Raw genomic sequence first — 13,189 nt, 5'->3', positions numbered from 1 at the left:
GGCAGGCCCGCCTTGCCAACCTGGCCTCAGATTCCTGAGGGGCTAATGACTCAACAACACCCTGGTAAAGGTCGCAGAAGGAAAGTAGGGTGGAGGTAGGTGCCTATTCCTCCTTCACTTGAATTTCAGGCCTGGGAGGGAGCCTAACCGGGATGACCAAGAGGGCACTCAGGGAGGACTTGGGGGCTGGGCCAGTCTGCCTACCTATAATGTGGGGGGACTTTGGCCTGAAACTACCCCCTCCTGGGTGGGGGCAATGGACTGGAAAGCTATGAAAATAACAAGCCTGTGCCCAAGTGGGGGTGGAGAGACCAGAAATACTGCAAGGCAATGGGAGAGGGTCACTTCTTAGGCTCTGGAAACCCTCCAGAAGCCCCTATCACAGGATCCAAGCTGCCTATCCTTCTCAGTCGGGTAAAGCCCCACACTTGTCCCGGCTTTGGGTATTTTAGAAAGAACTTTGTTTATTCTTGGTCTTGGCTTGTCTCTGGGACTCTACAGATCTGATCTCTTATTTAATCTTAACCACCCCCCAAGCTTCAGAAACTGGGCCTAGAAAGGCCAAGTGACTTGTTCTACACCCACAACCTTCCCTGAAGGGCTGAGCCTTGATTTGGGCCCAGGCTGTCTGACTCCAGAGCCTGATGGGGTCCTGGCTGGCGTGGAGTCAGATTTACTTGAAGGCCAGAAGATCCCAGGCATAGATCTGATTGCTGCTGAACCAGGACAGCACTATTGAGGGAGACGATGGCCAACAAAACCCAGCCTGACAGACCATCTTCCTCCTTGCTTCCTTTTGACCCCCGGTCCTTCCTCCCTGGCTTTTCTAGGGCACCCAGAACTGTTTATTATCCCCTGCTGAGCCCAAGAAGGAACAACAACCTGGCCAGAGCCACACGGTGCCCGAGAGCTAATCTGAGACCTAGCTCAGGAGCCTGCGGGGGGGGGGGGAGGGGGGGGGGTGGGCGGGCAGGGAGAGCAAGTCCCCACTAGTCCCTCTCCCCCCTTCGCCACCTGACCATTTCTCGCACACCAGGTGCCTACACAGAGGCTGTAGGGGATTTGTTTGCCCAGGGCGGGCCTCCACCGCCTCATGGGTTCACTTGCCCTCAATCTGGCTGTTGTGGCACCTCAAGCGCTATCTCGATCTCCAGCAAACACTGAAGGCGTCAGGGTGGCAAGAAACGGTCCAAGCAGTGCACCACCTGTGCCACCTGTGCCATCGGGGAGCTGGGCTCCAGGCACCGGTAGGGGAGGGAGGGCTATAGCTGGTGAAAGGGCAGGAGTTCTAGTCAGTTCCTGCCTCCCTGGCCAAGGCTCTCTATAAGGAACTCCCCAGGCTCACCTTGGAAGGACTCTGCAGGCTGACCCCTTCTCAAGAGGTGTGTTCTACACTCACCTCCCTGATCCTAAGTCCTGTGCAGATCCCTTAAATGTCCTGCCCTTGCCTTAGGCTTTCTCATCCACTACCTCCAGACAATCACCTTCATTTCCTGATGCTTCTATGACTATCTAAGTTAGATCTTCCTCCTCTCTTTGGGTCATTGGCTGGGTAAAAATCTGATGAAAATGATGGCTTTTCTCCAGAAAAATGCCTAGGTATGTAATCTGCATACAAAGTACCCTGAGGGCCACAGATCCTTGCTCCTATAACTTTCTATCTGCAGCCCAGTCCCAACCTCCTGAATAATGCCGCCCCGGTTCTGTCTCACCCACTTCCTTTCTATCCCTACTAGACTCACCTACTCTCCCATCGCCTCCCCCACCCCCAAGGATCTCTTTTTGCTCTCTTGCTCCACCTTTGGGGACAGGTACCTGCCCAGACAAGCTAGGCAGGTTAACAGCTCTGTTGGGAAGGGGTTGGGGGTGGCTGCTCTAACCTCAGCCCCAAGTAGGGTGGGGCTAAGGTCAGGCTCAGTTGTCCTAAGGTGGAGCTTAGAGAAAAAACCTTGGAGTTTGAGACTTGGGCATCCCCTGGTGGCCAAATGGCCCCAAATGGAAGCTAAACCCTGTGGAGGACAGTAAAGAAAACTCACTATCCATCACGACCATTCTCTCTCCTACTTATCTATTTCTCTCTCTCTCTTTCTCACTCATACCATCCCCCCACCCCACAATCATAAAACACATCCCCAGAGGTTTTCTCCTTTTTTAATCAATGACCACCTTATCCAGCTTTGGAAACCTGGACAAAGGGGAGGCTGAGAAGAGGCCTGGTTCCGTGTCTGAGGGTCTCTGGGTGAGTCTGCATCAGCAGGAGGGCCCTAGTGGGCCTGTCCATGGGTTGGGCACAGGGCACAGCAGGTTCCTGAGTAAGAGCCAGCCCCACCCTCAGGGCAGCACCCCAGCCGAGAAAGGAATCGAGGCCCTCCAGGCTTCAGCCTCTTCCCAAGGCCCTCAGGACAGTCAATAAATAGGTTAGATTCTGAGCCAGGCCTGGGAGGAGGGAGTGTGCAAAGGGCAGGATCAGCTGCCCAGGGATCCCAAAGATTCCCAGGTACTATCCTGCCCCTTCCCAACAGGGAAGTAAATAAATAGACCTCCAACTCAGGTACAGGGGTGTTGGAGCAGGGGAAGCCTCCCCTTTGAGTTAGTAATTAAGTCTCATGTTAAAAACAAGCCAGCCCCAAACCCTACCAGTGTCTACAAAATCCTACAGGATGGGGTGAAGGGCCAGCCTGCCTGGGGGTACACAGTACCCAGCCCTGCAGGGTCCTGGAGGAGGTCTCATGTCTGTTCTGCGGCTCCTGGGGCTCCCTCTTCCTTTGGGGGTGGCTCCAGGAAAATTGGGGTGATTGATGGTGGCTTCTTCACCCTGGGAAGATAATTTGAAAATGTGCCCGGAAGAGGTAATTAGCTATGTCCTCTAATCCCACTAGTGTCCCATTTCCCAGCGCAGAAAAGAGTCACTCACGAGTAGGGGGAGGCTGGGACGCCCACCACCAGGAAGTGATTCTTCTTTCGAAACAATCTCCACAGGCCCCGGTGGTTGCCACGCACATCCAGGTCCCAGATATGGAGGCACTGGTAGAAGTGGGGGAGAGGAGAGAGGCAGGGGTCAGAGAGCTGTGGGGAGGGGGCACTGAGGACCCCTGGCAGTCTCCTCAATTTTCAAGATGTAGCACCTTCTAGAATATGGAATTGGACAAAAGGGTTGGAAGAGGGGTTCCCAGAGTATGAAGAGAAGGTTCTAAGGCAGAAGATTCCAGAACAAAGGCTCCCTGTATCTGGTGGGGAGGAGTAAGCCTGGGGTGGGGTGTGTTGGTGGAGCACCTTGGCAAGCTGGGTCCAGGTGGTGAAGTCATCATCTTTCTCCATTCGGATGAAGGCCACATAGGTGTGGCCCTCTGTATCTGGCAGGAAAGAATCTTCACAAGGGTTCTTGCTGTGGTCCAGAACCTCAGCCTCACTGTAGCAGGGGGTGGGGGAGAAAGGCCAAGACGGAGCCTGTGTCACAGGTGTGGCTACCCAAGGCCCTATGCTTAGTTTAATGCTCTGCTGTTGCTGTCTTAAAATTCTTTTTTTTTTTTTTTGTTAAATTCACTTTTATTAAAATTTCTTTAAAGGGCACTAGGGCTTTTAAATCTAACACAGATAAAATAAGCCATCCAAAGAAAACAAAATACTTCATAATGTACCTTTTAGCTACACTGCCTTTTAAAAATGTTCTTTTGCTAATTGCATTTAGTGATTACAGAAACAAATCTGTTGCATTCTTTGTTAGTCAACTTAGTTTATGAATGATCAGGCGTTAACACGAAATAATTTGTTTATGAAACAGAGTGGTCACGTAAATGCATTTTACTCAAAATTATATTTGATGTACAATTTTAACCACTCTTCCTAAGTTACATTATCTAGCAAGCTATTCACATTCTTCACGTGGACATAAGCCAGAGTTGATCTGTTAATGGTGTTTGTAACATTACTTACGAGCCAAGACTTAACCAAAATCTTTATGGAATTAGAATATATCTTGTCTTTGTTATCCTACCCTTTTTGTCCCTTAAAAACGGTTTAACATGGGCGCCCGGGTGGCTCAGCCCGTTAGGCGTCTGCCTTCGGCTCGGGTCATGACCCCGAGGTCCTGGGATCGAGCCCCACGTCGGGCTCCCTGCTCCGCGGGGGCCTGCCTCTCTCTCTCTCTCTGTGTCTCTCATGAATAAATAAATCATGATCCGATGATATTGACGGCAACACTTCCCTTGTACCAACTTTTTGGGCCCTCGCCCGTTCCTTTGACTTTGGTGACTGCAGCACAAGCCCTGAATTTCCTTCTCAATTCATTCCCTCAATTCATCCTGAGTCGTGTCCCGGTCTCCCCGGTGCCGTTTTCTGGTCCCCCCCCTTTGGGGGGCGGGGTCTGCTGTTTGCGGGGCTGCAGGGCCGGGGGCGACACGGCCGGGCGCCCGAGTGGGCGCGAGGGAGTCGCTGTCTTAAAATTCTTAATTTTTGAACAAGGTGCCCTGATTTTCATTTTGCAGTGGGACCCAAACGTGATGGGGCCAAGACCCCCAGGATTTGCCCCCTCGCTCCCTGCCATATATCCCTCCTGCCAGAGGCCATACCTGAGCAGCCTGTGAATTTCCACTTCATAAGCTTCCTTCTTCAGACTGAAGGAGAAGGAAAAATGGGTCAGGGGAAGGGGTCACCCTTCAGGCTCCAGGGGCAAGGCAAGGGACCACGTGGGAATTGGGTGGCAGCAGGGCTGGGGTAAAAAACCAGGCCCCGGGGTTGAAAGGGAATACTGCAGATTGGTCATCAAGGCTCCTAGACGCTCCCCCTTTGCCCTGTCCCCAGCCCCCACCTGTTCACGTTCCTGAGCTGGACACCTGGCACCGTGTTGAACTTGTGCTTCTTGAAGTAGGCCTCCTGGAGTGGGCGTGAGGGTGAACATCAGGCCTTCCACTGGCAGGCCCACACCTGCCCACTGATGCAGCACATAGCCACAAGGCCCACAGACGAAGTCCTGGACCCACAGAGGTTCCCCTAACCACCGCCCCCATCTTCCCCGTCCTCTTCTTTGTAGAATCCTCAGCAGGCTCTTCCTAGCTTCAGTTTGGGCTCCACCATTGCCAGAGAGCTCATGCCCACATGGGCAGCTCATGCTACTGACCCCCGAGCTAGTCCCTGTTCCCAGTGGTTGTCCTTGGGTCTGCTGTTGTAGGGCCACAGAAACCAGAGCAGGCCCTACGGGGCCTGGTGGGTAAAAGGATAGGTTGTGCTGAGAGGAAGCAAAGTGCTGTGACTAAGGTACTGACAGTGACCTCAGGTAAACGCCTGCCCCTCTCTTGTATAAGCCAGCCTCTCACGGTCCTTCCGGCTTCTAGGAGGTTCCAAGCCATCCATCTGCTCCTTTGGGCTGGGCTGTCTCAAGGCATACTCTTGCTGTAACTGGGGAGTGGCCCTTTGGACGCAGCTAGGTTAAGGCCTGGGGGCCTGGGGACATCCCTGTTCACTTCAGGCTGAGGCTTGGCCCCCCACATTTGCAAGGACAGGAGAAGGCAGAGCCTGCAGGGCTGCGTAAGTGCCTGGTGGCAGAAATACCCTCCCCACACCGAGAGTCTGGTGCTAAGAATAGTAATAATAAAAATAATACCAGCTAACCCTTATATAATGCTTGCAGTTCAAAGCATTTTCCATATGGTAACTCATTTAAACCTCATCACCTCAAAACCTTATGAGGTAGGTAGTACTTTTATCCTCATTTTACAAATAAAGAAACTGAGGCAAAAGAGGATACAGAACTTTCCCCCAGGTTAGTCAGTGGCAGAGCTGGGAATGCTCTGGAGTCCGTCGTCTTGCCTGGTCTACCACACTGTGCCCGCCTCCGCAACACCCGGCTTGCCACTCACGTGGAAGTAGCCGTTCATGTTGAGGCCAACAATGCCGAAGTGGTAGGATCGGGAAACATCAGGGATGATGCACTCTCGGCCCCGGCGTTGTTCGGGCATCCGCATCCACATGTCCCAGTCCCAGAGCTGGGGGCATGGAAGATTACAAAGGTGAAGAGGTTTGGAGCTGGTGGGGGACTCCAAGCCCACTCCCCCTACCCTGCCAGGGCACCTTTTCTGGTGTGGGCCACTTGGGCTCAAGCTCCTCCTTGTACAAGGACTTTCTGAGCACCCAGCCCAGCCCAGGCATGGTCTCCACACGGTACAACAGTGCCGGGTCCTCAGCCGTGTGTTCATATCCCTGGGAACGGGCGGAGAGGGAGGTGTGGTGGGAGGTCTTAGCTTGGTGCTTGTACCAGCTCCCCAGCTGACCCCTGGCCCCTGGGCTTACCTGGTCATTCCAGGCAGAGATACAATACAGGCTGTCATCCTCCTCCAGCAGGTGGATGGACTGGCTCAGGAAACTGAGAGAGGCAGGGTCCAAGGGTTCAGGGAAGGGCAAGGACAAACGCAATCACAAAGTGATGCTGGGGGAGCTGGAGATGGGACTCAGGAGTCATGCCTGCTGGTTCCGGCCCCCAGAGTCCCACTGTCTCCACCCATCCCTTCTACTCTCTACTCCAACCGCAACACCTGCCACCCTACCTTTGCGCAGGCTTTTCCCCCACTTTTGAGCTGACTTCTCCCACAAGGCTCTCCCAGACACCCTGTGCCTTCTTCTCTGGAGAGCCAGTTAAGGAAAGAGGCCTGAGGCAGCTGACAGAGGCTGCATGGAGAGGCAACTTATGGAGGGGCACTCCCCTCACCTGAAAAAATCCACAGCAATGTCCAGGTCCTCTTCCAGAACCACGGCAAACCTGGCTTCCTGCGGGGGAAGGGGGGACAAGCATGACCCCCAGGGGGCCTTTCCCATCCTGTGCCTCCTCCATCCCCATCTCACTTCCAGGCAGCACTACTCCCATTTTCCAGATCAGGAAGCTGAGGCCCAGAGAGGGGAAGAGCTTGCTGTCTAATAAAACCAGACTTTATACTATGTTTCCCCTCCCCAGGTCCAAGGGCTTCGTCCTTACTACTCACCGGAAACAGGTTGAAAGTGGCAGTGAGGCTGGCTTTGTAGTGCTGGGTGGGGAGTGGAAATAGGGCACATGAGTCTTGGGGTGGACAGCGGGGTCAGGTGTCTGCCCCTTCCATCCTTGCCTAGGCAGTACCTGAGATACACGGGCGTTCTTGATGCTGATGGGAGTGTGCTGGATGCCCCTCAGACCAAAGAGTGCCACCACATCCATTGGCTCCTGGGGGGCATGGCTACTGGTCACCATGTGAACCACCTGCCCCCTGTCCATCCACCTTGCAGGCTCCGCCATGCCAAGCCATTCACATTTCACAGCCTTTGCCTGGGCTGTCTCTCTTGTGATCACTGCTCCTCCGCACCCGCAACCCTGGGCTCTGCTTTTCCCATAGCCCCCAAACCCCACTCACCTCGTAGTAGCCATCGATGAAAACTGTTATCATCTGAGGAGACACCCCCTGGGCTGAGAGTAGAGAGCGCAGCATCCTGGGGAGCCCAGGGATGGGTTAGGCCTCTCTGTCCTCACAACTCAGGGCCCCCCTGTGCTTACAAATGGGCTCACATTCGCCCTGTTCACCCCCATGGTGAATGGGCCTAGAATCTGTTGCCTTTCCTCCCACTGCAAGAGTTCCTCCTGCAGGCCGATGAGCCCGAGGTTCCCCCGTGCTAAGCACCCTCCCGTTCAGCGCTGGAACAGCCCGCTCCCAGGCTCACCTATACAAGTAATTGGGCCGGTTCCCTGCAATGACAGCCACAGGCACGTTGAGAACCTTGTTGTCTGGGAGCTGAGAAAGAAACAGCTTTTAGCTCTTGCCTCACTCCCTCTTCAAACTGGGATCCCCACCTAGGGAAGAGTTCTTTGGGGAGCAGGCGACTCCGGAGTAGAGAGGGAAATGGCAGAGGGTCTCCCTGTCTGGGCCCTTCCACACACTCAACCCAACTCCAACTCCGGGCCTTTGTTCACATGGCCCTAACGCCTCGGCACACACACACCTGTCTTTCAGAGGTCAGTGTAAATCCCCGGGTCCTGGTTCCCTCTCAGGCTGGGGTCGGCAAAGCCCAACGTGGCTCTTTCCTAGATCCCCCTGCCAAGCTGAGAAGGAGTCTAAGCCTCACTGTCTAAGTCCCCACTCACTGGGTCAGGGCTGAACTCGATGGGAGTGGGGTCCTTGCAGCTGCACACACTCCCATAGCCCTCCACTTTGCTGCAGAAGCGCCGGCGGCGACGGTTCAGCTCGGTGTCTGCCCAGTGGCACTCCGCCTCTGAGGGAGGGATGGGGTCAATGGATGAGGCATGAGGGGGCTCAAGGCTAGTATGGTTTACAGAGCCCCAGGCACCCAGTCAAGAAAATAAAGCTTCATAACCTAGGACCCAAATGCCCGCCTCCAGCCCAGGCACTGCCCTGGAGCCCAGCCCCCATTAACCCCACCTTCAGCTGAGCTCAGCGGCACATCTGTCTTCAGCAGGACTGGGTCCCCCCAGGAGGAGAGGGCAGGTGACCTAGAATGTTTCTCCCCAAGGACAGGACCTAGCAGGGGACAGGAATGAGGGACAAGGGGGGCCCAGGCTCCAGTTTTAAAGCTTCTTCCCATCTCTCTGCCCACTTTCACCCAGCCCACCACTTCTGGCTCCTCTTCGCCCCCAACCCCACCCCATCTCTTGGGGTTTTCTGCTCCTCCCGGGCCCGATACTATAGGGTGGATGGCCTATGGTGCCGGTACCTCCTTTGCGTCCCACGAAGGCCCAAGTGTCCCTCCAGCCCAGTGCAGGGCCAGCCTGGCTGCCCAGGCTCCTCAGCAGAGCCTTGGCTGTGTCCTTGAGGTGGAAGGAGCCCTCGTCCTGGGAGACCAGAGAAGGTAGTCAGCCTGACCGGCATGGTGCTGGGAGACCTGGCTTCACAGAGCACTCACTCTGTGTCAGACACCATGCGAAACCTTTTATTTTAAATTAGCTCATGAAACGGTCACGACACCCCTCTGAGGTTACTATCCCTTCACATAAGAAAACTGAAGGCTTAGGGAGATTCTGAGAATCATCCAAGGTCAGCGGGCAAGTAGATCCTTACCAGGATCCCACACAGTTTGCACCCTCCACCCTCTTTCCCCACCACTCCCCACCCCTCCCTGAATCTCCAGCTCCAGCAGCACCCCTGCAGTTCCTCAGGCACACCAGCACCTTCCCACTTCAGGGCCTGCCCCCTTGCCACTCTTCTTATCTAGAATAGTCTTCCTCCAGATATTCACCTGGCCCTCTCCTTACTTCCTCCAGCTTTCTGCTCTCATGTCACTTCCTTACAGAGACCCTCCCTTTCTAAAATACATCACCCAGGAACGCCTGGGTGGCTCAGTCGGTTAAGCGACTGCCTTCGGCTCAGGTCGTGGTCCCGGGGTCCTGGGATCAAGTCCCGCATCGGGCTCCCTGCTCCGCGGGAAGCCTGCTTCTCCCTCTCCCACTCCCCCTGCTTGTGTTCCCTCTCTCGCCTGTCTCTCTCTCTCTGTCAAATAAAAAAAAAATCTTAAAAAAATAAAATAAAATACATCACCCATTACTCTGTCCCCCTTGCTTTATTGTGTTCAAGTTGTTTCCTGACGTTATACCTGACGTGTATTGGGCTTTTTTGTTGTTGATCTTGCCCTGTGGAATGTAAGCTCCATAGAGGTTGCTTCCTGTTGTATCTCCAGCACCCAGGGCGGTGCCTGGCACACAGTAGGTGTTCAATAACTACTTGCTGAATAAAAATGACAAGGCTAAGATTGGAACCTGTATTACCTTCCTCCAGAGGCTCCTCCCACTATGCTTTATTTTTTGAAAGATTTTTTATTTATTTATTTGACAGAGAGAGAGAGACAGCTAGAGAGGGAACACAAACAGGGGGAGTGGGAGAGGGAGAAGCAGGCTCCTGGCTGAGCAGGGAGCCCAATGCAGGGCTCGATCCCAGGACCTGATCTGATCATGACCTGAGCCGAAGGCAGACACTTAACGACTGAGCCACCCAGGTGCCCCCCTTCCCCCACTATACTTTATTAGGGGTAGAGAACCCAGAGCCGTGCGCAAGGGTGGAGGTGGGAGCAGAGTCACTGACCTTGACAGTGCAGATGAGCACTCGGCCAGGTGCCACCATGTTAAGGAACAGCACCATGGCCTCATCCTCATGAGGTGAGTATGTGTCAAACACACGCTTTGCCATCACATGGCCCTGGCAGGGGACATACCGCTCGTGAGTAAGCGTCACCAGCAAGGAAGGCTCAGCTTCAGCCCTCCAGGCCCCTCACCCCTAGAATCTCGCCCCCCACCCCTAGAATCTCACCGTAGCCTGGTTGAGAACGATGACGTGGATGCCGCGGCCTTGCTCCCGAGCCTCGTCCTCCAGCACCTACCGGGCGGCAGAGACCAAGTCCAGCTCTTCACTCGGGCATTCAAGGTCTCTGTTTTATGGGAACTCAAAAAACCAGCTGCACGAAACCTCCCCTCCTGCCTGTGCTTCTGTGAACAGCTCTTTCCCGACCCGGCCTGAACGCCACCTCTTCCAGAAAAACTCCTCAACTTACCCATCAAAAGAGATCAGATCTTTCTACAAACCTCCTCTCCACGGCTTTCAGGCTCTTAGAGCCCTTGAATGTCTCCTCCTCATGCTGGGGATATCATAATCCATCAGATAGAGCCCCTCAAATTGGAGCCAGGTCTGATTATCCCCCTAGGTCCCCAGTGCCCAAGACAAGGCTGAGGCCAAAGAAGGGACCAGAAAATAGTTACAAAATAAATAAATCAATGAATTATTTGCCTACTACTGCTAATGAGCACCTTTGATAAGATCCCACTACATGTAACACATTTCACACACTTTTCACTTAATCCTGACAAGTAGAAGTCACTAGTCCCAGCCTATAGATAAGGAACTGAGGCCTCCAGAGCCACATAGCTCAAAAGTGGCAGAGATGCAGTACCCACTCAGGCAGTGGATCCCAGAGCCAGGGGACCACACCCTGAGAAGAATACAGGGACGCTACACCAGACACGGGCCCACTCACCGTAGTGCCATCCACTGCCACATATACTTTGCTGCGGCTTGAGTACACCTCCACATCCAGAACCCGTCGGGGACCACTGCCTCTGCGCCGTGAGGGCTCTAATCGGCCCAGGGCCTCCTCTGTGGGGGTGCAATAGGTTATGGAGATAGTTTCTCCAGCAGTCTTATCCCTTGTGATCTGCCTATCCTTTCAGCTGTGAGATCCTAGGGGACCCCCCGCACCCCATCCTTCACCCCACCAGCCAATCCCATCCTCAGCTTGGCCCCACCATAGTCTTGATCTGGCTCCGGGTCTCCATTGGCCTCGCTGATTGCTCGCCGCGTGTCCAGGATCAACTTGATGTTGACAATGACGGTCACCAGTAGGAAAAGCACCGCCCCTGTCTGAGGGGAGCGGTAGGGATGACTAAGGAGGGGTGCCCTGCCAGATCACTGAGGGTCTTCCTGAAAGGAAGGCCCAGCCTGCAGTGAGGACATAGGGAGAGCCTGGGGCATGTCTTTCCTCCCTCTGTCCGTCCAGTTCTACTCCCCCAACCAGGGTCCAGTTTCAAGACCACCTCCTCCAGGGAACCACCCATGACCCTTCTCACTTCATCAGGGCCCTCCTTACCCAGAGCTCCTGTATTCTTCCATTTGAGGCCCTGATTTCCTTGGTCCCCTCCACAATTAGTTCCCAGAGATGGAGCCAGTCCCAGAGAACCAAGATGGGGATCAGAAGACCTGGGTCTTAGTCCTGACTGCCTGACAGGTGTGTACCCCTGAGCAGAGCCTTTCTGATCAGACTTCAGGTTTCTGTCAGAAGCCTAGGGGGTTATACTTGGGTTCTGATTCCAGAACTCTGGGCCCAAACTACCACCTCGTACAGGCATGACATAAAGAGGGTTCCTCTCTAGGAACCTGCTGCTGCCTTTTTCCAGGGTTGGGAGCAGCCAAGGTAGGTCCCAGTGCCCATAGTCTAGGCTAGGGTAAAGCTGGGAGGGGGCCCCTGGGGGAGTTGGGACATCTCTATACCTGACAGAATCTCCGCAGGGCCCGCTGGTTGGTGAGTTTATACTTCCAGGTAAGATACCAGCTCCGCTTCTTACGAGCCCCAAAGGGCTTGATGAGGGAGCTGGGCTTCCAGTCGTCCATGCCGGATTGGGAAGTCACCACTGTCCTGGCCAACCCATGCCTTCCGGAATCTGAGAGGACCAGAGGGTCAGAGGGAGAAGGGTGTATCTCCCGAAGTCTGATGCTTTCTGAGGAGACCAGGGAGGACCTCCCAGCAACTCTTCCCCGCCGACATCCAGGCTGTGTGACCTGGGAAAAGTGGCTCAACTGCTCTGGAAAGGAACCCTTCGGAGGGGTCAGATCACCTGGAAACTCCCCTGGGGCTGGGGTAACTGGCAGAGCTGCCCAGGGCCCCCCCAGAGCAGAGGCCAAGTAATCAGCTCTCAAGGTTCAGCAGCCCCTAAAAGGACCAAGCCCCAGGCCTTCCTGGTCCTGCGGTGGGCAAAGGGCACAGACACCACCCCCCAACCCTGGCCCCCAATCCTCCACCTCCTTGCGCCCTCGCCCTCTCCTATCTGGCCCCGCTCTTCTCCTTCCAGGGCTCGGGGCCGCCCTGAGGACTCGAGAGACCTGCACCGGCCGCGCCACCCCTCCGGGACTCCCGCCCAGAAGGACTCACGGCTCAGGGGGCCCGGGCCCCGCTCGGGCCCCTCTCGGGCCCGCACTGCTCCGCCCGGCGCGCCGCGGCCTCCGCCTCCTCCATGCCGCTCGCGGCCCCGCCCCGGCCCGGCCCGGCCCGCCTCCCCGCTTCCGCCGCCGCCGCCGCCGGGTGAGAGGGCGGCGGGCGGTGCTTAGGCCGGCGGCGGCGGTTGTCCGCAGCCGGCGAGTACTGCGAGTACTTAGTCCCCCAGCAGCTTCGCAACTGGCGGGCAGGGTGGCTGCTGGGGGAGAGCAGCAGCACCCCCCGCCCTTAGCCTTGGCCCCCAGCATCGTGGATGGCAAACCCGATTCAAGTCGGAGTCCCAGAGCCTTGGACGAGACCACTCGGGATGCCAGGGTCAGAGGGCCTACAGGCCTCGGACACAGCTACCCGCTTTCCCTGCTTGGGCAAGGCTGAACCCAGGGCTGCGGTATGCCTTTGCAGGCTAAGAGGAATTAAAAATCTACTTCTAACACTACCCTAGACCTTGGGCAAGTCACTTCACGTC

The 13,189-nt window shown here is 55.4% G+C and overlaps 1 protein-coding gene across 1 annotated transcript; it reads right to left on the bottom strand.

Annotated features, from left to right (window-relative positions):
- Positions 1-2,135: 2,135 nt before the first annotated feature.
- On the bottom strand, positions 2,136-12,764 carry POMGNT1 (protein O-linked mannose N-acetylglucosaminyltransferase 1 (beta 1,2-)). Its single transcript, XM_025856460.2, has 22 exons — positions 12,661-12,764; positions 12,003-12,172; positions 11,261-11,375; positions 10,993-11,111; positions 10,272-10,337; positions 10,047-10,160; positions 8,686-8,803; positions 8,394-8,492; positions 8,099-8,226; positions 7,678-7,748; positions 7,374-7,449; positions 7,103-7,186; positions 6,972-7,013; positions 6,701-6,759; positions 6,286-6,358; positions 6,067-6,195; positions 5,856-5,981; positions 4,808-4,872; positions 4,569-4,613; positions 3,274-3,409; positions 2,915-3,024; positions 2,136-2,815 (listed from the first exon to the last, which is right to left on the bottom strand). Exons 2-22 carry the CDS (start codon positions 12,120-12,122, stop codon positions 2,728-2,730), a joined length of 1,983 nt encoding a protein of 660 aa, XP_025712245.1. The 5' UTR covers positions 12,123-12,172; positions 12,661-12,764; the 3' UTR covers positions 2,136-2,727.
- Between the last annotated feature and the right edge of the window lie 425 nt (positions 12,765-13,189).

The sequence above is a fragment of the Callorhinus ursinus genome, unplaced genomic scaffold, assembly GCF_003265705.2.
Source record: "Callorhinus ursinus isolate GAN/ISIS: 27379988/994484 unplaced genomic scaffold, GSC_fseal_2.0 scaffold18, whole genome shotgun sequence".
Classification (NCBI taxonomy): Eukaryota; Metazoa; Chordata; class Mammalia; order Carnivora; family Otariidae; genus Callorhinus; species Callorhinus ursinus.
This window is presented reverse-complemented; position numbering and strand designations above follow the sequence as displayed.